This window comes from Gorilla gorilla, chromosome 2, assembly GCF_029281585.2.
Source record: "Gorilla gorilla gorilla isolate KB3781 chromosome 2, NHGRI_mGorGor1-v2.1_pri, whole genome shotgun sequence".
Taxonomy (NCBI): domain Eukaryota; kingdom Metazoa; phylum Chordata; class Mammalia; order Primates; family Hominidae; genus Gorilla; species Gorilla gorilla.
In genome coordinates this window covers 108,391,050-108,416,342 of record NC_086017.1, presented here as the reverse complement: position 1 = coordinate 108,416,342, position 25,293 = coordinate 108,391,050, and the positions used below count along the sequence as shown (strand labels likewise).

Sequence of the window (25,293 nt, the reverse complement as noted above, 5' to 3'; positions counted from 1 at the left end):
AAGCTGCATTTGAATGAAGATCCTCTAAGAAATCAGTTACTGATATTCTGGAGACAATGGATTGCAAAAACGCCTTATCATCCTTTTCTGTTATAGACAAGACAAATTATTTTCTTACATTAAGACTTTAAGGGAATATTGACCAATATATATTTTTCAAATGTTCCCTAATACTTACGATGATTTTGATAAAGGTGATGTGGATAAACTATATAATCATAAGACTACACTTTTCTCATGCTGTTGTTAAAGAAAACAAAATAATTCTTTAAATGTTCCATAGATACCCTGGTTAAAGTATTTTGCCAGTGAAATCTTTTTGTGGTTTTTTTTTTTCGCCTCAGACAATATTTGTGAAAAAAAGAGGATAACAGAGACTTAACATTTTCATGTAATGAAATGAGTTTGTACTGGATGCAGTATTCTCTATTAGTTTGGCAATTTCTAACGTGCAGTCAGTAAAATGAAGAATCAAAACAAATCTCAACAACCTCAAAACTCTATTACAGATTTAAATCATTCAGTTATTTAACATACTATCAAGTTTATATTTTGTCTACCAGGCAATAAAATGTGTGGTGATAACTTAGATTATCACTGTAAAAAATACAGTTAGAGTGCCTGTATTTTTTTCCCCCAGTTGCAACTCAGGACTCTTTGGATCAGTTATTTAATCTATTTCTACCTTCCACGTTTCTGTTGTAGAGATAGTGAATTACAATTATAATCTCAAATTGGTTTGATAATAAATGAAATATTCTTATGCCTCTAAGGCACTCAGAAGATATGGATGATGCCATTTGAACACAGTTATACTATATTAAATCATTGTTTTTATTCACATAAGTACTCAAATTAAAGAACTGTTTTCTTCTTATGGTGTTGCCTGATGATTATCAGATCACGTTCAAAACACATCTCATCCTCATTCAGTTCAAATCCAAACTTTTAACATTTCCCTTGAACTTTCTTTTCCTGTTATAATCCTGTGTTGTTAAAACATCACCATCCATCTAGTTATCCAGGTTTGAAACCCTTTTGTGACATTGGACTCCTCACTTTATTAAACCCTTTCTAGTTCATAAGTTATGAAGTTCTGTTGATTCTACATAAAATCTGTTGCCACTGCCCATATTCTGCCTTTGCTTTCTCTTGCTCAGTAATATTTTACTGGTTTCTTTGCTCCTATCTGGTTCCCCATTGTAAGCTAACTCTTGCAAAATCATTATTTTTGAACATTCAGTGATACAAAAAATTTTTTTTAAATGCCTACTAGGTAGCAAGTACTCTTCTGGGTTCTGGAGACATATCGTCAATCAATACAAGATCTCTGCTCTCATGGGGTGTATAGTAGGAAGGGCACTAGAAATAATTAAACAGTCAATTAGTATAAAGGGCTAATGCCTCGTTCCGCTATTTTGAGACTGCATTGTTTATTGCAGAATTAAAGTCTAAATTGCTTGGTAATTAAGTTCATTTACAGTCTCTTCTTTACCTTAATTTCTAGTTTTATCTTTTACTTCACCCTATTCCCGTATCTCCTGTTTTTCAACTAATCAAGGAAGTGAAAGATGTCTACAAAGAGAGCTACAAAACACTGCTGAAATAAATCAGAAATGAAATGAATAAATGGAAAAACATTCCAAGCTCACAAATTGGAAGGACTGATATCATTTAAATGGCCATACTGCCCAAAGCAAGGTACAGATTCAATGTTATTCCCATCAAATTACCAACCTCATTTTTCACAGAATTAGAAATAAACTATTCTAAAATTCATATGGAACCATAAAGAACCCAGATAGCCAAGGCAATTGTCAGCAAAGAGAACAAAGCTGGAGGTATATCATTACCCAACTTCAAACTGTACTATAAAGCAACAGTAACCAAAACAGCAGGGTACTGGTACAAAAACAGGCACATAGACCAATGGAAAAGAATAGAGAATCCAGAAACAGCCACACATCCTAACCATCTGATCTCTGACAAAATTGACAAAAACAAGCAATAGTGAAAGGACTTCCTATTCAACAAATGGTGCTGGGATAACTGGCTAGCCATACGTAGAAGAATGAAACTGGACTCCTACTTTTCACCATACACAAAAATTAACCCAAGGTGGATTAAAGATTTAAATGTAAGAACTCAAACTATAAAAATCATAGAAGAAAACCTAGGAAATACCCTTCTTGACTTTAGCCTTGGCAAAGAATTTATGGCTCCTTTTCAATTTCTCTCAGTGACTCATAATTTCCTGAATATTACTTTACTTGCACCTTCCTCTCTTCTTTGGAAGACTGCCTTCTTGTTACCTCTACTTGACAAAAATCATATACTTAAAAAAAAAAGCAGCTTAAATATCATCTCCATTGTAAATTCTCCTATGAATTTCTCTGTTTTAGGAAGTCTTGACAGTTTACTTTCTCTTCCCTTTATATCTCAATCAATTTTAGAACACTTACGGTACAGTATTAATGTTAACAACATAGGTGTCTGTCTCCCATTCTAAAGTGGCTTTGACCTCAGGACTAAATGCCCAATTCTTCTCTATAAGGTCACTATCTAAGCACAGAGCTAGGCACAGAGTAGGTATTCAATTTCATATTTTTTTAGTTGAATGTCAGAAGAAACACACACATAAGAACGTTCTCCAAGAACAATTGCAGACCTACAAAAGATTTACTGAAATAACAGAATGGCAAATCAATAATTTTTAATCCTAAATTAGTTATATTATCAAAACTATTGTTTTGAAGACAGAAAAATTCAAATTTCAGCTCCACTAACTAGTAGTTGCATGATCTTAGGGAAGTTATTTTAGCTTTTTCAGTTTTTGCATCTATAAAATGAGAATAATATCATCTTCTATATAAACTTTTTGAAATAATCGGATGAGAAAATACATAATTAGTACAATGTTTGTCACTAAAATGTTGATGTCCATCTACTTTCCTTTCCTTTTGTGCATAGGTATCTGCTTCTGTATTATTATGTTTGCACACTATGTCACGAAAAGTTTTAAAAAAATAGAAAATTGTTATATTTTATTGCAGATTGGTATTGACATGAAAATTATTTTATCATCTTTGGCTAAGTGAAAGTAAAATTATTGCTAGTTACATGTTTCATACGATGCAGTAAACTTCCAGTTTTAGCACTAAAATTCTTGTGTCCCAGGCAAACTAGGATGATTGGTTACTCTGTATTTTGCTCACCCAGCACAGTACAGTTGAAGTTGTAAGATTAGAGTCACATAGCCTGATATTGGAGATGTTTTCCCCTTTGGACAAGTAACCTTTTATAACTCACTTTTCAACTTACTGTCTCTGTTTCCTCATTTGAATATTGTATATTTCTCATTGGCATATTTAATTTCCTCATTTGTATATTATTATTGATTTTATTATATATGGGTATATTATTATAGCCTCCTCCTTAGGGTGGTGAGATGAAAAGGATAATGTGTTTAAATCAGAGAATAGAACAAACTACTGAATATTGAGTCACCCAATAACAGCTAATTAAATGAATGGCTATATGTTGAGTATTACATGCTACCTTACTGACTAGATGTTGAATCCTAAGCTAAGAAGTGGTTTGCAGAGCTAATAAGGTTCATTAGTAAAATGACTAGTGTTAGTAAATTTAGGAGCTCTCTGATGGTCTCAAAGGTCCATTTAAATCGTATATGCCTGAAATTGACAGGTTTGAAATTGCTTTAATGAACAAGATGGTTTCTCTTAGGGTAGAGTAAAACAATTTATATGAGTATTTTCCTATTTTAAATAACATACTATAACATATAATTTCTTAACAATAACATCTGCTAAAAGTAGGTTCTTATTCCCATTAACAATCTATGTTGTATCTTCTGCACTCTGTTTACAGATTTTTGCCTGTAACATGTTTTATGGTTAATCTAGAATTGACGGTTTTAATCTTAGAGTGATTTGAAAACCCTCAGTTTATATAGTCACTATGATGATTCGATTCCATTTTCCCCCTTAATTTATTTCATTTCCTTTTTAAAATTTAGTGGTAAGCCAAATACCCTTGGAAAAATGCTGAAAAAATACTTTCTCTAGTGATAAAAGAGCTGAGCAAAAATTAGGAGAGGTGATCTGCATTTATGAAAATAGTAACATTTCTTAATCTAGATTTGTTAGAGTAAATGGAAGGTGTGAGGCTAGAGAAACAAAACATGATTTTCCTGAGGCTAGAGAAACAAAACATGATTTTCCTGCCGGTTCCAGAGAGCAGTGGCATGCCATCTGCATCAGTTGACCTCAGTAATATTCAGTGATGTCCTTCTTCCTGCTAGAAATTATCATATAGGAAAAAAGGTTTCTTCTGAACTAAAAGTGTCTTGTTAACAATGAAAGTTACTGACAAATTTGCCTCATGTTGGATTGTTTTCACTACAAGATACTAACCATATTGAAAAAATTTAATAACAAATGAGTTTTTAAGAATGTCTTTCTTGATTTTGTATTACATTCACATTTAGAAAAGTAATGGTGATATACAAATTAAAAGCATATCTTTTGAAATTATTTGTGATTTTTGCTTCCCCAAAATTATGAAGGAAGTGGTTATGTAATAATTAATAGTTGAATTACTATTAGGAAGCAATAAAAAAACACAGCAAGGAATCTTCATATCTTGAAATACTATATAATGTCGAAGTTCAAAACTAAATTAAATTACATGTCAAATAAATAATTATATGCTGCTTTAGTTCTTGGTTTTCTTCTTTAAAATCTGTTTGTATAATTTAAAAATAGATACTACTCTAAATCAGCAGGTAGGTAAGAACAATTTTTTATAAGTTCTTCAATGTGCTAGCACTGTTCTATGAGCTTTACATGTTTAAACTCATTTAATCCTCATATTGACCCTTGTGGCAAGTGTAATTATTAGCTCAATTTAACAGGTAAGGTTACTGATGCACTGAGAGTTTAAGCAACTTGCCTAAGGACACACGGTGAGCAACTGGCAGCTCAGGGGCTTAAAGCCAGGCAATCTGGTTCCAGAGTCTGAATGCTTGGCCATCTCCTTATACCCCAAAGTAAAGCTTGTTTCCACTAGTAATTTGAGGAGCATAAAGCATTACCCCAAATCTCTGTGTCTTATGCTAGAAACATCCTGGAAGGGTATTATGAACTAGGCACTGTGTTGCTCCCTGGGATATTTTGTTGAGAAATTCCAGGATTTTAAAGGCCTACAAAGCTGTAAAACGTTCTATACAAACAGGAAATATGTACTAAGGACACTGATTGGAAAAACCTTCAGATTTTGCTTTCTCAAACATCAGTTTATATTAATAATCTTAAGGTTCCATTAAAAATAAATTTGTTTTATATTATATTAATATTCTCAAATTTGGCTTAAAAAGACAAGGCTTAGAAGTTGAAATTTCAGTTGTAAGAGGCATATATGAGAACATTAAAGAGCAGCAATGTTATATGCTTTTGCAAAAACTCTGGGGAAGACACTAGAGAAAGTGTTACATCCTGAATATTTTAAGAGAGTCTCTAAGCTTTTGGTAGAAAGCATCATATTTTCCAGTGGTATTTCAAATGCTACGCTTTACTTCTGGCTTGAAAAATGTCTTATTATTAAATAAATGTTCAAATATTTTGCTTTCGGCTTTTCTGTATCATTCACTGTCAAAAGAAAATTATCAGAAAATTTAAAAATAAAATAAACCCCAAACAGAATATATTTCATGTATTCTAACTACGTAGGTAATTTACAGAGTGATTTTAATTACAATGGCAAAAATATTTGTTAAATAGTCATACATATGACATAATTAAACCACTGACTACTTTCCTTCTCCCCACCCCCAATGCACCAGGCAAGTAACTATTTATTTCTTAATCTTTTCTGCAACTCTTCCAAGATGTTTAATTTTTAAAAAGTTCAGCTTTGATAAATGCACTCGCTGTTAAGACCTCTGTGGACAGAAATATGAAAAGCCAACATGGTGGCATAGGGCAGCTTCCACTGTGATTTGTCCTACAAAGCAAAACAATGAAGGCTGAGCCAACACAAGTTTTACAGCAGGGCTGGTCTGTCTCCATGTTAGTTATATTTTTAAGTGGTCCAGCATCCCATGAGGGCATGTATGCTATCCTGTGCGGCTCAACATGGTTCTCGGGAGAGGAAGAGACAGCTGAGCAGCCTAGTTTCTTATTATGTTCCCAATTAAGGTGAAAACTCACTTACAAAAAAAATACTAATCAGCACAAATAGTAAATACTGATTTACATGAAGACTCAGCTAACTTAGCAAGCCACGGAAAGATTTTCAGAATTTTTCTTTGTAAGAAGAAAATGATTTTGAATGCATCTTTTGAAAGTGCTGATAGTTTCTTTGAATAGGACCAAAATAAATGGCACAATCTGTAATAATAAAACATGAAGATCTCTAGGGAGTAGGTATGTTCTCAATGGAGAATTTAAATAGCCATATATATATCATATCTATCTTTAAGATTCAAACTTGTTCAAATGATATTAAGATAAAAGAAACATTTATGCTAATAAGAAGGCTTAGTTAAGGCCAAAGGCTAGAACTATTTAAAAATTCTGAAAATAGAGAAGTAAAAAAGAACTACTAAAAAAATCTAGAGATTACTTAAAGGCTCTTTTAAGATTTTTCATGTCTTTCTGGAAGGAGAAAAATAGAAATTCTCTTTGTAAAGCTCAAGAGCTTGATATCAAATGCATCACGCAGCTTTTTTTTTTTTTAAAATGCACTGCTAGTCTTACATAAAGATGATGCTCACTTATGTCAGTTAAGCATAACTTTATATATAGAACATTGAATTCTTTAGAACCAGGGGTTCTTTGCATGCAAACTTTAGGATGTCCAGAGACTTCCTAAAATTGTATGTAAACACTTACATACATGATCACATGTCCATTTTCTTGGGGAAGAGAGTAGAGCCTTGGATTTTCAAAATCAGGGTTGGGGAGGAAGGTTAAATAATGGCCGAGTTTTCACCTGGTTTATAATGAGGAGTCTTATTTTTGGCCAAGAAACAAAGTATAAAATCCAAAAAGAATCTGAGTTCATGACCTGTACCACAGTATCAGAATCATCAGTCCACAGGAGTCTTTAAACTCATAAACTCTGCAATAAAGTTTTTATAAACTGAATGTTATTTGCAGGTTTAAATTATACCTTCTATTTTATATATGTTCCCATCCTGATTTTTCTTATTCCAATTGATATCTTGAACTTGCCTTCCTTAAACTGTATATCATTTTGTAACATACCGTGTATTTCTCCTCAAGTAAGCCAAAGAACCAAAGGATGATGTACATGCTCTTTGGAACCCACTGACTTTAAGCAAGAGTGAGCCACCTGCATGCAACCTTGACATTATCTGGTTAGCTCCCTTTGCATTTGTTGTAGAGTATATCCTAAACAGACATTTTAAAATAATCCTCTAACCTCTAACCTCTAGAGGTTTAAAATAAACCTCTAACCAGCACCAACAGTGTTGCGAATATTTTAGAGGGGTTGTTTTGAGTTGTGTAACTGGAACTCAATCACTGATGTCATCCTCCTTTGTGCTTTGGTTTGCCGGTGTGTTCTGTTTGTCATTCCATCAGTGACCTTATCTTCTCTATCTTCTCCCCACTCCTGAAATAGCAATAATGTTGCTCTCTCACCCACACCTGGCTCAGAATCTCCATCCTAGTTTTATAACAGCTGCCATTTGCAATGTTTTCTTCTGAAGCCTGCAGCTGCGCAAATTTTAGAGGAGGAGCGCTCTCTAGGGAGAACTGTGCAGCTGGGTATTAAGTAGGGCCTGTATTGGTGTTTTTGATATCATCTAAATGGCAAGGAATAAAGAAACTAGGAGTTAGTAATCCAGATAAATATTTTATTTTTATTATATTTTATATTTTGAATGATTTAGTCAGGATTTTACTTTGCATATTTAATCTAGTTTTTCAGATTTCCTTTATAAGTAGTTTCGGTGTAAGTACGTACACACACACACATATACCTCATCCAGGGTAATTAGCAACATTCTCAACTGCAGAAATGTCTAAAATATGTACCCTTCAATTAAAAAAGAAAATTCCCCCCCTTAAACATCTCTTACTTAAAAAGTACGCTTACTTAAAAAGTACACCGCCGGTGCAGTGGTTCACACCTGTAATCCCAGCACTTTGGGAGGCCAAGGCAGGTGGATCACGAGGTCAGGAGATTGAGACCACCCTGGCTAACATGGTGAAACCCCGTCTCTACCGAAAATACAAAAAATTAGCCGGGCAAGGGGGCGGGCGCCTGTAGTCCCAGCTACTTGAGAGGCTGAGGTGAGACAATGGTGTGAACCCAGGAGGCGGAGCTTGCAGTGAGCCGAGGTGGTGCCACTGCACTCCCGCCTGGGTGATACAGCGAAACTCTGTCTCAAAAAAAAAAAAAAAAAAAAGTATGCCACTGTATCTTATGTTGTATAAACTTATTACAACAATATATTGTTAAATACAAAATATATGCTAAAGAAAAATACTTAAAAATAATTGGAAGAATTTAGTCAATAGAAATTGTTTTGTCATAAGTAATTAATTTTGAAATGCCAAATTGTGAATTTAAAAATAGGTACTAACTTTTTAAAGAATGTCTGAAAATATGAAGAAACAAAATGATCTACTTTGATTTTTCTGAAGTGCAATTTGATCATATTTAAAATGCATATACTTTTCCACTGTTGACTTTCCTTGGCATATTGAGTTTATGCCAATTTTCCTTAGCTTAGTGTACATTTCTCCAAAGTCTGCCACCTAGTCTTATATATTTGCATTACTACTTTTCTACAGTCCTCTATATGCATCAAAACTTGATAATATTATATCCACCAGATCCTAGATTTTCTAGAGCTTCAAATTTATTTATCATTCCTGGCTTACTTACATTCCATTTGTAACATCTAAGCCATATACTTTCTGAATAAAAATATTTTTGACTGTATAATAGTGAATACAATATTTTCCCTGACTTCAGCCCAGATAAGATTTCACATGAAATATGGAAAGGAAAATATTGATAAACATTGTTAGTGGACTGTAAAGACATTTTAATGTTGGCTGAGGACTGTATGTCCTTTGCTATAGAAATGACATTATTGGATATGTGGTTTACAGAAATCTGGGTTGTTAAACCATTTTCTAAAATGGCTACTCAGAGAATAGCAGTGAGGATGTCAAAATGCTTGGTATTTGAGTATAAGGCTCATCCAAATCTCTTTCCAAAGGATAAATAAATAAACAATATTAAACATTATTCTTAATTATATACTCAGTAATCACAAATATAGTTTTTGAATACCCATGTGTTCATAATTTTCCTGTTATTTGATTCAGAGCAGCAGACAGGAAGTCTCACGCTATCTTTGCCATTTCCTTTGAACCTAACACAAGTCATAGAACGGAGAGAAGCTCAGGTAAAATTGTCAAAAGAGGTATTATACATATAGCATTGTACTTAAAGCACAGGCAGGCAAACAGAGAGGGTACCTCAGAAGAATATTGCTTCAATAACTAAAGAGCTTCTACGATTAACCACAAAGGAAATATTAGGGAGATATTCAACACTGATTTTATTCCCTAGTTCTCTCTTTCATAGACTTCTCTTATAATTGATAAAACTTGTTAGTTTAAGATATATATTTGAGTTTGGTCACCCACCTATTCCATATACATATATATATATATATTCCATATTTATCTATCTCTCTGTATATATCTCTATATATCTATAATCCAATCTGGCATATATACATATATATATATATTCCATAGATATATATGGAATTGTTGCTAGACCAAACTCAAATGTATACCTTAAACTAACATAACCCATATATATATATATGAGTTACTTCATTAGTAAAAAATATTATCAAGTCTCACAACTGATAGAAAACTGACAAAAAAAGTAAGCTAAAATTTTGTAGATATGAGCACATTCAATCTTAAGATATGATTTGCTGAGTAATTAGCAGATAATAAACATGCCTTTACATCTTATAGGTAGGTCTAATTTTTGAGACACATTGTAATGGTTGCATTTTATGTAGATTTAAGATACCATATGATGTCAGATAGTTATTGCTGAGAAGTGACAGAGAAAGTGAATTCATGAAATTTCTATATGTTACTCCATCACTATTAATGTAGAATTTTATTTTTAATGCTTTATTATTCTCCTATCGTTTGTGTATGGCAAACATCAAACTGCCAAAAATATAGAGGATTTGAGTAGAGGTGAAATCTGTCATAATGTGATCCACTAGTCTAAGACTACGTATACTCAATACTCTATGGCATATAAAAAATTCTAAACCACTTTCAAATACTGTTTGACAACATAATTAAGTTAAAGAAATAAACTACATGGAGCAAAGAGAGCAAGCTTATTATTTTAGAGAATATGTCTGATATGGCCGGGTGCGGTGGCTCACGCCTGTAATCCCAGCACTTTGGGAGGCAGAGGCGGGCGGATCATGAGGTCAGTAGATCGAGACCATCCTGGCTAACACAGTGAAACCCCGCCTCTACTAAAAATACAAAAAATCAGCCGGGCGTGGTGGCGGGCGCCTGTAGTCCCAGCTACTCGTGAGGCTGAGGCAGGAGAATGGCGTGAACCCGGGAGGCGGAGCTTGCAGTGAGCCGATCGCGCCACTGCACTCCAGCCTCCAGCCTGGGCGACAGAGCGAGATTCTGTCTCAAAAAAAAAAAAAAAAAAAAAAAAAGAGAGAATATGTCTGATAACATATTTAAAAGAGGGACACATTCTTTTCAAGGTGGTAGAATTTGATTTAAACAGTAATAAATATAGTGGAGGAAGACTTTCCTTTAAAAAATAAAATTTTAGAGTTACGTCATTTCTAATTTCTCTTCTCCTTCCCCATTCTCTTCTTTCCTTTATTCTCCCCTCTCTTTTCTCCTTCGCTTCCTCTCCTCTCCTCTTGTCTCCTCTCCTCTCCGCTCCTCTTCTCTCCTGTGATTTCCTTTTTTTTCTTTTTTGAGATGAAGTTTCGCTTTTATTGCCCAGGCTGGAGTGCAGTGGCACCATCTCGGCTCACTGCAACTTCCACCTCCCGGGATAAAGCGATTCCTCTGCCTCAGCCTCCCAGGTAGCTGGGATTACAGGTGCCCGCCACCATGCCCAGCTAATTTTTTGTATTTTTAGTAGAGATGGCGACTCACCATGTTGGCCAGGCTGGTCTCTAACTCCTGACCTCAGGTGATCTACCTGCCTTGGCCTCCCAAAGTGCTGGGATTACAGGCGTGAGCCACCGCGCCCGGCCTTCTGTGATTTCTTCCTGTATTGGTGACTACTACACAAATGCATTCTGTTAATCGTATTGATAAACTTGCTATTCAATTTTCAGCTAATACTTCCTGGTGTTTTTCTCCATCTGAAACTAAGAATAATAACCCTTTACTATGACCTTTTTAGAAATGAGAAACTTATAAACAGTTGACAACTGTTGCATAAATACTAATTTCAGGCTTGTCTGCTTTCTGGGTCTCATGATTCAATGAATCTGTGATTATTATAGTTAGTGTAAAAGTAAGTACTATAGAAATACTGCTCTTTAATAGCACAGTGTGACGTGAAGCACAAACTATTATATATAAGACATAGTCACGTATCTCTTTTAAATTTGATTATGATAAGTAATTGGGAACTAAATTAGCAATAGAACAGGTTTTTAAATTTCTTGACTGATACAGAAAATGTCTTACGTGACCCTTAAAATACTGTGACCGATAATCAATTGGCAGAAAGTGAGTTTACTGCTGCCCAGTGGGCATCAACCTTCAGCTGAGTGTTTAAAGTGTCATAGTATGGGCCATGGGAGAAAACACTTGCTGCCCTCAAATTGATGTCTGAAATCTGAAGGGTATTAATTCAGCTATTAGATGGCAAAGAAATACTTTAGATTTTTAAAAAATATAAAATAATAAAAACTTCTCATGATTACTGCTTCATTCCTCTTTACACAAAATATAAAAAAAATGTTGGGAAATAAGCTATAGTTGAACAAGAAAGGATAAAAAAATTCTTTGAAATAGTAGCAGTCATTACCAAAAAGTATCACACAAAATGTACAGAGATGACTTATCAAAATGATATAAGCCAGGAAAAGTGTGTTGAGTTACTTTCAGTTTGTGGAAACAGGGACAAGTTTAGATCTATACATTTTTTATGAAGCAATTTTGTTACACCTGATTTGTATGTAAGTCATGAAAACTGAACTGAGTTTTCTCTCCTATGAAAGCTCGAGGCAAATTTGGCTTAAAGCCTAGAAGAATAGAGTGCTAGAATGTTCTTTTAGATCCCTCTCTGGAAAGTTGTTTCTGTATGTGTTATAGAACAATCATCTTGCTTCTGTCATTCTCAGTAGCTAAATGACAAAGGTTTTTTGTTTTCTAAAAGTGATGTTGAATAATTCAAGTCAGTCTTAAACTTCATAATGTCATTTCTGCCAAACATATCTGACTTGACCAAGATTTGTCATTAAGAGTTAAGGGTGAGGCCATTAAACTCTACACAATCTGCTCATCTTCTAAATTCCAATCACTGGGATATTAATTATATATGAAAGCTACATGTTTATATTTGCAGTTAACTCTGAGAGCTTGGCTTATATAGTTTTTCTTTCTAATCCTTTGCAACAACATCATCAACAACAAAATTTCTGTACAATTGGTATCATTTCTTTCTCTAAGGAGAAAAAGGGCAATATAACACCCAATAAAGTGAAAATTTACAATCTTTTAACTCGTGTAATTTTGGTTTCTGCTCTTTCAGTGGTATTCTTGGCCACAAAGTATCTAACCACGTCAATAAATTATCCAGTGATGAAGCTAAATGACTTCAAAGCATATTTATATGTTTCAATTAACTAGAAAAGAGTAATTGAAAAGCAAAGGAAAAATATCAGTGTAGAATGGTCTTAAGATTTGTTGGTATAATTATGCTAACAAGGACAAGAAATGTACATTGCTGGGATTTTTGTTTTTATTGGATTTCCCAGTCTTTTGAAGTGTTCCCATTACATTGCAGGCTGGGCCAGCTCTCCTGAATACATTGATGTCATAACAATAATTTTTTAGCATTATTATTAGTTATAATAAAAATCACAATAATTATGATTTCAAAACTCCAAGAATCAATATTTGAATTCTGTTTTGCTAAGACACATATAAAATGTAAAGTAAGATTGCATCCTTTAGGTACAATGAAGGAAGGCAGCTGGATATTTTACTAAATGTCAGGGAAGAAACAAATTGTAATTACAATCATGCCATGGATAACCTGCAAAGTGTTTTAGTAAATTTGAAATTGCATTTTTAAGTGTTCAATATCCTATATTTTGTTTCTCTCAATAAAATATGGCTTTGGTCAGATTGGCATTTTTAGGGAAAAATGCATATTAATTTTTATTCTAAAATATGTCTTTCAGGTTGCTACTTTCTGGTTTCTTCAAATCATTTTTTTTTCTGTAATGAAAGGATACTTTAATTCTCTATTAACTCTATGAAATTACTCTTTCTGCCAAGAACACTTAGTTTTTAATTCACTTTTCTGGCCAATTCCAAGTAGCAAAGTGTCTGAAGTCCATCTTTGTTTATTCTTGAGTTACATATTTTGGATCTGAAGCTCTAATTCTTACTTAAGTAAAAATTTTCTCAGGTGAGGAGGCAGCACTATGCGAATTAGGTGCGCAGAGTCCTTTCACTTCCTTTGTGCCATTTTGACAGCATTCAGTATTATAAATATGGTTTCTGCATTTAAGCAGTCACTTACATTTCTTTTCCACAATATATTTAAGCAATATTCATTTTGTATTTGGGGCCTATCAACTATGAGCACAATCCTACTGCTGTATATGGTGGCAGAAAACTTCACCTGAAATACCTACCAGCAGGAATCCTGGGGGGCAAAGATCCTCCCCCTGGCACTGGATGCGGGGCCTGGATGCTATTTAAAAACCCTGCCCTCAGGAAGCTGGGGCAAAACGCCTCCACCCCAATGGCCGGGAAGGATCCTTTTAAGAGATAAAAATTGACATTAATCAAAGTCTTCTTTATGGAAAAGCACTGATCATTTACATGGAATAAAACCTAAAATCAACAAAGACATCAAATTTTACGAAGAAGTTATAAAATTAAAGGGATGGAATGCATTTTTTACTCCATAAATTTATAAAATCAACTTAGTTTCTTGAAAAGAAAGCTACTCAGCTAGTTACAATTAAAGAGGGTTAGAAGCATCAGAGTGCTAGATACAATTTCCAAACCTACATTTAGAACATAAAGCTGTGCTATGGAATAATAAAATGGATATAAATGCTAGTCATTGATGTTGTTTATTTGCAGAATTCATGCCTACATGAGTTACAGGCATGCAGAAAATAGCCACGATAAGATCTGATATATGCTATAACAACAGGAGCAGTACTTTACTTTAGGTCTATCTCTATTAGTGCTTAAAATAAGGAAAATTTTTACATCATGCAGTAATTACATATTTTTGCAACAGGGACAAGAAAATTGATGTACACAATTATTAATTTGTTATACTTTCCCATTAGAGACAAGACATGAGAGTTTGCAAAGGTAAAACCACATGCTTTTCCATTTTTAAGAAGGATATTGTAAAGAAAAAGTAAGTGGCTTGGAAATTTATCCATAAAATTATATAATGAATCATAGAATAAAAGAGTGTCAGAACGAAATAACAGTGTAGAGATCATCTAGTTAAAAACACTCATTTTAGACCAACAAACTGAGACCTAAGGAGGGGAGTCACTGCCACGTGGTTGGTAGACTACCAGGACAAACTCTTCCCACACCAGAATAAAAATAAATCACGAATACATTCTTATTTGGGAGATTGCTATCCTCTGAATATGAGTTAGAAACTCTGCACTTTGGAATAGTAACATCATAATTTGGTGTCTTAATGACTTTAAGATCCTAAACTCACTCAGAAGAAAATTTAATACACTTGCAGTATTAGTGAATGGGCATCACTGGTAACTGATACGGCCAATCAAAGGCAAAAATTGCACTAGAACCCTCCCCCACCCACCAACAAAACAAAACAAAACAAGTTACACTGATGATTGTAAGGACTGTATTTTGTTCAGCCACTCTGAAATGCCTCAGGCTGCGTAGCTTCACATTTTGAATCCTGGGGTCTTTCCTTTCATGCTCAGATTTAGCAAGTTCTGTGTTTGCGAAGAGACCTCACTCTGTATCTTGACACAAATTCTCTACCAAAAATAAGTTAAAATTTGAGGCTTCTTTGAACTTGGGTCAGAATTAAAGGAACTGGGTACACTATATATATATCTTGCTTCAATGGAGAATGTTATTGGTAAAGAAAAGTTCACATCTCTCAGATCTTTATAAATGTTTTCATGAAAGAGCAAAGTTACAATGTGTATTTTAACAGGTGAGGCCAATACAGTGTGCACTGGATTAAAGAAAGCTTAGAAAAAAAAATTACAGTGAATAAACTAGTTTTGTTGTTGATTTTATGGGACCTTAGTGTAGGGTTCTGTCATGAAGAGCTGGAGTCCCTTAAACATTAAGAGACAGGGCAAGAATGCCAAGTGGTAAGTCAGAAAGTGCTCCGAGGTAACTTACAAGGAGTAGTGCAACAAACTTCCTTGTGAATGCATGGAATGTCTATCATTGAACACAAAGTTAATATGTGTCTGTGTGCAATGTTTCCCACACAAGGCATTTTCCACATTGCAATGTTTCATCATTTTCTGAGATAACACTTGTAATGAAGGTGCATCATTGAATACCAAGTGGGGTGATCATATATTTAGACAGCAGTCTTACTTAAAGTTGCAAGAGTAATGATATTGTTACAATAGGGAAAATAATGACAACAAATGCAGATTTTATTATATGCTGTGAAAAGCTAAAATAATGCAATTTTAGCTGATTATGGATTTATTGAAGCCAAGTAATAGGAAACTCAGTTCAAGAATGTTAGATCATAAAGAAACATAACATAGTCATGAAGAGCAAAGAAAAAATGATATAAATGAAATTAAAGGAAATTTGAAGAAAAACAAAAATATATAAAGTAGTGGCTCTAGATAATGTTAATATGTTACACATTGAGATTTTTATCTGAGTTTTTCCCAACATTATCCAAACTGTTAACTTAGAAAAGATACCCATTATTTTAACTTTTTGAAAGAAACTAATACAAATATTATCTTATTGCTATGATTGCATTGATTACTGTTTTTGTTGTTGTGACAGCCTGTCATAGTTAATAGCAGCTTTCATTTTCCTAAGCTTCCTGCATCATTCATAATGTCTCTGCTATGTTTCTTTACCATGGGTAAAAACGTCTTTCATCTATTGTGGCATCTCTTCCTTAAGGAACTGTCATTTTTCACAGCTGAAAAAACAAACAAACAAAATAGAAGGACTGGTGTACATGAATATATATTCAGGTGAGATATTATGTGATAGTAATGCCTTATCATTTTTCTCCTTAAGGTCAGTTATATCAACAGAGATTGCATGAAACACTAAAGTAAATTTTCACAATTTATTCAGGAGAAACAGCAATTCTTTGTTATAATTTCCTTGTTTCTTCATCCACTAGGTGTTAAGTTTTGGGGTTTGATATAAATTAGTTTTAGTCTGGCTTTCCCAATTGCTTAAGTTGCTAACTCTCTCTGCCTGTTTTCTTTTAATTAATTGTGGAATTTATTATTCAATGATATTGTAGCTAAAAAGTAAATGAAATCTAAAATGTGTAGCAGGAGCAATATCCACTTCCACGAATATTTTGTTTTTAGTTACATTCCGTGGAGTATTTGTTAATATAAATTAGATTTTATATGTAATAAGAGTATTCCTCTATCCGTTACAAGTTCAAGATACAAAATGTGTCATTTCACATACACTATTCTAAAACTCTGATTTCGATTCTCTCCTTAGTGCAGTGGTTCTCCACTTTCATGATAACTTTCCCAGTAGGGAGAGTCACAAATTAGGACTGAGGAAAGGCATTCCTAGTATTTAGTGAGTGGAAGACTAAAGTTGTTGAAATAAGTTGTATAATCTCTGAAAAAAAAATTATTTCTCAAAATGCTAGTAGTACCCACTGAGAAATACTGTATGTTAGTAAAGAATTATTATTATTATTATTTTAAAAAGTTGCTAGTTAATAGGTCATGTAATGAGACAGTGGGAAAAAAGCAGAAGCTGACATGGCCTGCATGCTTCCTTCTGGCTTGATCAACTGAGGAAGCATTCTGATTATAGTAAACTGGCCCCTACAGCATAATCAGTTTTCAAATCATCCTAAAAATATATATATTTAATCCGTAACAAGGGGTGTCCAATCTTTTGGCTTCTATGGGGCATGTTAGAAGAAGAATTGTCTTGGGCCACACATAAAATACACTAACACTAATGAGAGATCATGAGCTAAAAAAGAAAAGAAAAGAAAAGAAAAAATCGCAATACAACCTCATAATATTTTAAGAAACTTTAGGAACTTGTGTTGGGTCACATTCAAAGCCATCCTGGGCCACATGAGGCTCCCAGGCCACAGGCTGGACAAGCTTGACTTAAACTCTGGAAACAAAATATCTTTTTAAATTTGATATTGTAGCAATCTCCCTTAAATATCTCTATGTTGTAAATTAAGGATCATTAAACATTTGCATATGTAACAAACCCGCACATGTATTCCTTAATCTAAAATAAAAGTTGAAATTATAAAAAAGAAAAGAAATTTTCACATGTGCTTAACAAATCAGCTCTGAAGGCAAATTGTCAAAAAACATTTGTGTAAAAGATAACAGACTAACAATGAGCTTAAACTGTGCTTCAATTTCGTCATCTGTAAATTGAAAATTATAACTGACTCTAGTGGGCTGTTCATGAGAATTAAATGAAGCAAATGATTATAAACATAAACCATTGCTATTATTTAGCAGTCTTAGTGTTTCTTTAAAAAGAAGCCTTTAAGCATAAAATTGAAATAAATTGATAAAATTTCCTAATGCAGATTCCCCCACATACATATACAAACTCCTCATAGAAAAGATTCCCTTCTTTGAAGATTACATATTAATAATTTACTTTTGATGGCAAAAAGTTTAACAGTAATGATAATATCTCTGTAATATAAATGAGATATGACTTCTTCAAATTGTTTTCATTAGGTTGCATTTTTGCAAATACACATTAAGATCTATAAGTAGACAATAGATACACTGACTTAATAAAAGACAGAAAATTTAGAATTGGAAATTTGAAATACATGCACACATATGTGTGTTTGAGGTGGTGCAGGAAGATTACTTGTTACTATGTTTGGTCGTCTTCTGTTACACCTTGTTCAGTAATGAGTTTACTTCATACTAGTGTTTTCCAAAATTGGGCAGGGGGGTATACCAACAGAGTGCATGGAAGATGGGCAGTAGAAAGAAAATACTGAAAATTCCATTTATATTTATGCTTTTCCTCATCCTTTAGTAATTGCTATGTTTATTTTTTTATAAATATATATAATATCATACTAGTTGATACAAATAAAGTATAAATAAAATATACTGATAATATCCCCTGTAAAACTTGCTCAAACATTTTTATTGTTAGATGTGTGTGATCAGAGAATTTTGGTGATCACTTATCTAAGTAATAAAACAGTGAGAAAAATGCCAAAGTAAGAATGAAGTAAATAATTTACTTCAAGGGCTTGAACAATCAGGGCAAAGCTTTAATTTTACCTGGCCCAACACAGTGATCCTAGAAGACCATGTTGTTTCTTACATAGTGGTGTCCAACCTTGGATATTCATTAGAAAATTCATAATAAAGGCCCAAGTAAGCAAATAGAATATGCAAAATCGATTTCTTCAACTCCTAAAATGAGTTATTCATCAACTACATTATGAAAATAAGGATGGTATCTAAAAAGAGGAAGCCACAAAAAACCACTGGGAGCACTACTAAAAGTACAGATTCCACCCATATCATAGCAAACCTGGCCATAAATATGTAGCATTTTATATATGTTGTGCCTGTTTGTAGTGTGATTATTACGTGAAATCAAATATTGAAACAAAATGAACTTCGAGTCAGACCTAAATTGTTAAATTTTGTACCAATAATATGTAAAGTGAATATTATTTTGAAATATTTTTATTTTGTCCTTATTTTATATTTTCTATGTTTTATAATAAGCATAAAACAATAATAAGGCAGAGCATATATATGATTTACAAATGAGTATTTATACAGTGGAGAGTTTGGGCCCAAAATATTTAATGATAGGAACATGAACAATAATTTGAAGAGCTGAGAATAGAGTGTCTGCATTCAGAAGTAAGACAGTTTCTTTTTTTTTTTTTTTTTTTGAGACGGAGTCTCATTCTGTTGCCCAGGCTAAGGGGTGATCTTGGCTCACTGGATTCTGCCATTCTGCCTTCCGGGTTCAAGCGATTCTCCTGCCTCAGCCTCCAGAGTAGCTGGGATTACAGGTTCCCACCACCATGTCTGGCTAATTTTTGTATTTTTAGTAGAGACAGGTTTTTACTATGTTGGCCAGGCTGGTCTCCAACTCCTGACCTCAGGTGATCCGCCCGCCTTGGCTTTCCAAAGTGCTGGGATTGCGGGCATGTGCCACCACACCCTGCCCTTTCTTTATACTTGAGTATCCAGTATTGAGTTCTGTAACTGGCACATAGTAGCCATTCCCTTACTGGTTTTGGATGAACTCTGGTACCTCTGAGCTACAGTAAGAATAATTTCAAAGCACAAAGATAAACTAGTCTATTGAACCTAATGCAATGCCAAGGGCTACTTTCCCTGAAGAAGGCTCATTCCTGAAACTTCAAACCTTATCTATCTATCTATCTGTCTATCTATCTATCTATCTATCTATCTATCTATCTATCTATCTATCTGTCTGTGTGTCTGTCTGTCTGTCTATCTATCCATCCATCCATCGTCTATCCATCCATCCATCTAAGTACTGACCTACCTACCATCTTTCTATTTTCTGTCTCCTATCTAATTTCATTTATCCTTACTTTGTCAGACTGTGTATTTCCCTCCATTCCTTGTGTAACTCATATTTTGTTTCCTACATGCCTCTCTTTTTTTCTAGTTATAGTAATTTATAACATTATACATTATTTCCTCCACTAACAGAAGTAAGACCATAAACCTCTTTTGTTTGAGCAAATGCTTCTTTGTTTTCTGTGATGGTGGATGAGGCTAGAGATTCAATAAGTTTATGTCACCAGTGAGGAAGACCAATAACAATAAGAAACATTTAATGTAAAGCATTGGAAAAATGCATCTTTTACTCCATGGAGATCTTTATTTCGCGTGTCCTCCTTAACTGATAACATGCAGTCTTGGGCAGACTACGCTGCTCTGCCTACTTTGGTAAAGAAAGGATTATTACTGCCTCATTGTGATGCATGAGGTGGGACGGCTGGGAGTTCGCTGTGGTCTCCTCTAATGTGACCAGAAGATGCACAGATCTGGGTTTCAATAAATGCAAGTTGAGTGAGTGGATACAAAAATGATCAAATAAAAAGTGACAAATTGCTACTTAAGCAAATATTTTGCTAGGATCTAAGGAAGTACTCTGCCTGCTCAATTGTTTCCTAGGCCAAGAGCAACTTTCTATAGCTGGAAGGGAGCTGATTTTCAATTTGGCTTAGAATGGGAAAATATAACTATTCATGAATAACTTACTAATTTATGCTTTTATCCATTCACTGACTTAATTTATTCAATAAATATTTATTGCCACATCTATTTTTTAACCTATGACATACATTTTTAATATAAAAATAGAAAATCAAATAATTTTTGATATGACAATATTATTTTCAGGGACTGAGTCTGACTAAACTAATCCAAAGATGCAATCACATAACTTTGTCCATTATCTAAATTCTTGTAACTGGACATGCCCCTACAACTAAATTAGTATTTTCCTCTTTACCTGCACACTAACCCCAACCCACAGTGTTCAGTACTAAATACAATTAAAAATAATATGACCATTACTGTTTTATTTTTAACTTAAAAAAATCCTTCAGGTAACTGTAATATGAATCCTATAGATATTTCATCCCCTTGTTAAATAGGACACAATAAATGTATTGAAGCAAAAAGTGCAGTTTCATGGCTAGATTTTTATGAGGTATTTCTTTAGTGCTTTTACAAATAAATGTTCAATTTTTCCCTGAGTTATCTTTAAAACTTTGGACTTGTAGAATGCGTATCACAAAATTATGGTTGCTGTAAATTATATTTTAAAACTATAGCACTAGCAAGGAGAATTAAAATATTTTGGAGTTGATTAAGACTAAGACATATTGAAAGGTAGGTTTTAATTTGTATTTAAAATAGAAGTTCTTCGACTTTTTAAAAGCAAATATTTTAAATGCCTGAATTTTCTCACCTGCAAAATGCTGAATGTGGACTGTAACTTTCCTAAGTTTCCTTTAAGCTCTAAAAGTCTATTTACATAATTTTTATTCCATTCGCTACACTGAGTGAAGCATGTATTTTCCCTAAGTGGAGGCTGTGACCAGTGGTTTTGCCTCTGCTTATATTCAGTGGAACTTGGACTCTTAATTACTGAAAAAGTGTCCTGAATAAATCTACAATCTGCTAATACGTCCATCATGTTTAGTAATAAAAATGTCTAGGTTTGAGGTCAGGCAGAACTTTGAATTCTGACTCTACCATTCACTAACTGATTAATCTTGGATAAGTTATTTATCTTCTCTTTCATTCAGTTTTCTCATTTGAAAAGTGGAGCTAATAATAAACGTATTGGTTTATCATGAATCACATGAGGACTGCCTATTAGTGGTTGGCAATAAATGTTCAATACATGGGGATAAATATTTTCCTCCTTCTCCTTCATGGAGACCATTTCATGTCTCCATGCCTTCATGATCTTTCCTCTGTCTGGAAGTCCCTTCTGGTTTTGGCAGGTATCATCTCCCCTGTCAAAACGTTCTTGACATAGCTGGAGAGAACTTACTTGCTATTCTCTTCTCTGTTCCTCCATATAATTTTAGGTATTATAATAAAGGCCGAAGTCTATCACAGTGGCAATATTTATGTGTCTACAATTTCATGGTACCAAACTCAAATGCCTTGAAGGGTCCATTGGGTGCAATAAGTAATTATATCCGGTTGATGACAAAGGGATTCTGTTGTACTGAAAGGTGAAAGCTCTGACTAATAGCAATGAACTCAAATGTTTTTAAAAAACACAGCAGATATCATATAAAATACATCTCTTGGATGATTTTAGCCTGTGGGCTGCCAGAGGGTGACTTTTAGCTTATACATTCATCTTTCTCACTAGGCTGTGAACTCTTAAGCATAAGGAATGAGTTGTGTATGTCTTATTCTCCTTGACATGCTCAGTCCCAGATCTTGTGCATGGTAGGAGCTCAAGGTAATATTTATTGAGTTGAATTAAAATCATCTTTATATGAACAATACAAAGGTAGTTTGACTTTGTAAAATAACAGATTGAGTTTTCTCAATGTCAGCACTTTCAAAACAATGTACACTCAAATAGTAAAAATAGCATCAAAAATATATATAATTATTAATGTTCAATGAAATTGAGAACTTTCCACTTTATATGCTTATGATGACCCACTGTTCAGGGATCGGGGCAGACTAAATTTCCAAAACTTTTAAAATTCTAAAGTTCTTTTATCTAAGAAGTGATGGAAGGGTCGAGTGAACTTGAAAAAACATGTCCTTCCAATTAGCCACCGTACAGGCTACCTTGGTTGGCAGATTCCTACCTAGCTGTTTTTTCCCTGAGGTCAGACTTTTAAACTATATGTTCTTTATAAACTTTCTTTATAAACTTTCTAGTCAGTTTGTTGATATCCACAAAGTAACTTGCTGGGATTTTGATTGACATTGTATTGAATCTGTTGATCAACTTGTGAAGAAGTGACATCTGAATAATATTGAGTCTTCTTATCCATGAACATGGAATATTTTTCTGTTTATTTGGTTCTTTGATTTCTTTCATCAGAGTTTTGTAGCTTTCCTCATACAGATCTTGTACATATTTTGTTAGAGTTATACCAAAGTATTTCTTTCTTTTTTTTTTTTTTTTTTTTGAGACGGAGTCTCGCTCTGTCACCCAGGCTGGAGTGCAGTGGCACGATCTCGGCTCACTGCAAGCTCTGCCTCCCGGGTTCACACCATTCTCCTGTCTCAGCCTCCAGAGTAGCTGGGACTACAGGCGCCCACCACCACGCTCAGCTAATTTTTTGTATTTTTAGTAGAGACGGGGTTTCACCGTGTTAGCCAGGATGGTCTCGATCTCCTGACTTTGTGATACACCCGCCTCGGCTTCCCAAAGTGCTGGGATTACAGGCGTGAGCCGCCATGCCCTGCCAACTATATGTTCTTCTAAAAAACCATTTTACACCTCAGGTGCCAAGGAGTCAGCTAAGGCGTTGTTAAGCAGCATTTATCAACATGTATGAGAGCTAGATCTATTTAGCTCTGCAGCCAAAGTGTGCTATGTATTTAATATTTATGAACTGTGGGTATATCTGTCACATTATTAAAGTGAGGTCTGCACTTTTAGCACACTAGATAAAGAGGTCATGAGGCAGGCTGCATCTGCCTGTTTGTAATTTTCCAAAGCTGCCTATAGACCAGACTGGCCGTTCATTGCTAGTGTGAGTCTTGCTGTCACCTATATCACATTGTCGCTTTCTCATAAACAAAGTTTAAAAGAGAATGTTCTGGATTTAGTTTTACTCACAGATATAATAACATCCTTGGCAGCACTATCTACGAACAAATGTTTTAATACATATCAAACATTTTTCATTTAAGGCTAAGATACCAGCTTTTTCAGGTCAAAATGGTATCTATATGGTGTGGATGAGATGGCAGGATAATTTGGTTAATTTCCATGTTACTATTTAATAATTACTACTTGATTGGTTTTGTAGATAATCAGGGAACACAATTAGTCTTGAAACAATTGAAAGCAGCCAAAGAAAATGAAACTAAACAAGGCCCTAATATGACTTTATATCGACTCTCATATGATAAATGTATGACATGTATGCAATGGTACTGGTGGTAGGGTGTTGGTGGCAAGATATGTCCACTTTTCCAGGTAGCTATTTTTTGCATGAGGTAAGACATGGGATTTCCTTCCATGTCTCTACCTGCAAATGTGCATGGTGTAAACACTTCAGTGGATGCTTCCCCGGGTCCTCCCAGTTTAGATTATGTCACTCTTCAGTTAAAAAATTCCAAAATCTCCCTACTGGTGAGTATAAAACCAAGACATAAGAGTGGCTTTATGGCCAGGCGTGGTGGCTCACACCTGCAATGCTAGCACTTTGGGAGGCCGAGGTGGGCAGATCACCTCAGGTCAGGGGTTTGAGACCTGCCTGACCAATATGGAGAAACCCCATCTCTACTAAAAATACAAAATTATCCGGGTGTGGTGGCACATGCCTGCAATCCCAGCTATTCAGGAGGCTGAGGCAGGAGAATTGCTTGATCCTGGGAGGTGGAGGTTGCAGTAAGCTGAGATTGGGCCATTGCACTCCAGCCTCAGCCTGGGCAACAAGAGCAAAACTCTGTCTCAAAATAAATAAATAAATAAAATGAAATAAAAATAAAAAAGAACGGCTTCAGAATCCTTCACATTTTCCTGCAAACATACAGGAAGATTCATTGTTATTTGAACGTGTTGTTCACTCCTTCTAGCACAAAGAAAGAATACCCCATATTGGCCTGACTCATTCTAAATACACTGCTCAAATGCCACCTCTTCTAAGAGGCTTTTTATTTGTCTGCTGCTGGAATCATCTTGCCCTCATCTGTGCTCCCTCAGGAGGCAGCAAAGCTGCAATGGGAAGAGCACAGGTGTGGAGCCAGAGGGATCCAGCTTCAAAACTTTGCTGTGCATAGCTTGCTGCATGACCTTATGCAAGTCACTTAAACTCCCTGAGCCTCAGTTCTCATTTTGGTAATGTGTGGGAAATTTGATGTTATGAGGACAATTATAGAAAATAGTGTTTATAAAGTGCCTGGCACAAAATAGACCTTTCTCTGTGGCTCTTTTCTCTCTATCATGTGTAAAATTATCACATTTTTTACTTGCAGTATAGGTATTTCTTTTCATGTATCTTACAATAAATTATTTGAAGAAGCTTCTCATT

The 25,293-nt window shown here is 34.4% G+C and overlaps 1 protein-coding gene across 3 annotated transcripts in view; it reads right to left on the bottom strand.

Moving 5' to 3' along the window:
* Positions 1-25,293, bottom strand: part of EPHA6 (EPH receptor A6) — a 925,594-nt gene that overhangs the window by 137,572 nt on the left and 762,729 nt on the right. Inside the window, exon 12 of one of the 3 annotated variants that reach the window (XM_019024873.4) lies at positions 13,961-14,086. The exons of the other annotated variants lie outside the window; for them this stretch is intronic. Coding sequence (XP_018880418.3) covers positions 13,961-14,086 — 126 coding nt within the window. The remainder of the gene's footprint in view (positions 1-13,960; positions 14,087-25,293) is intronic. 3 annotated transcript variants of the gene reach the window in all.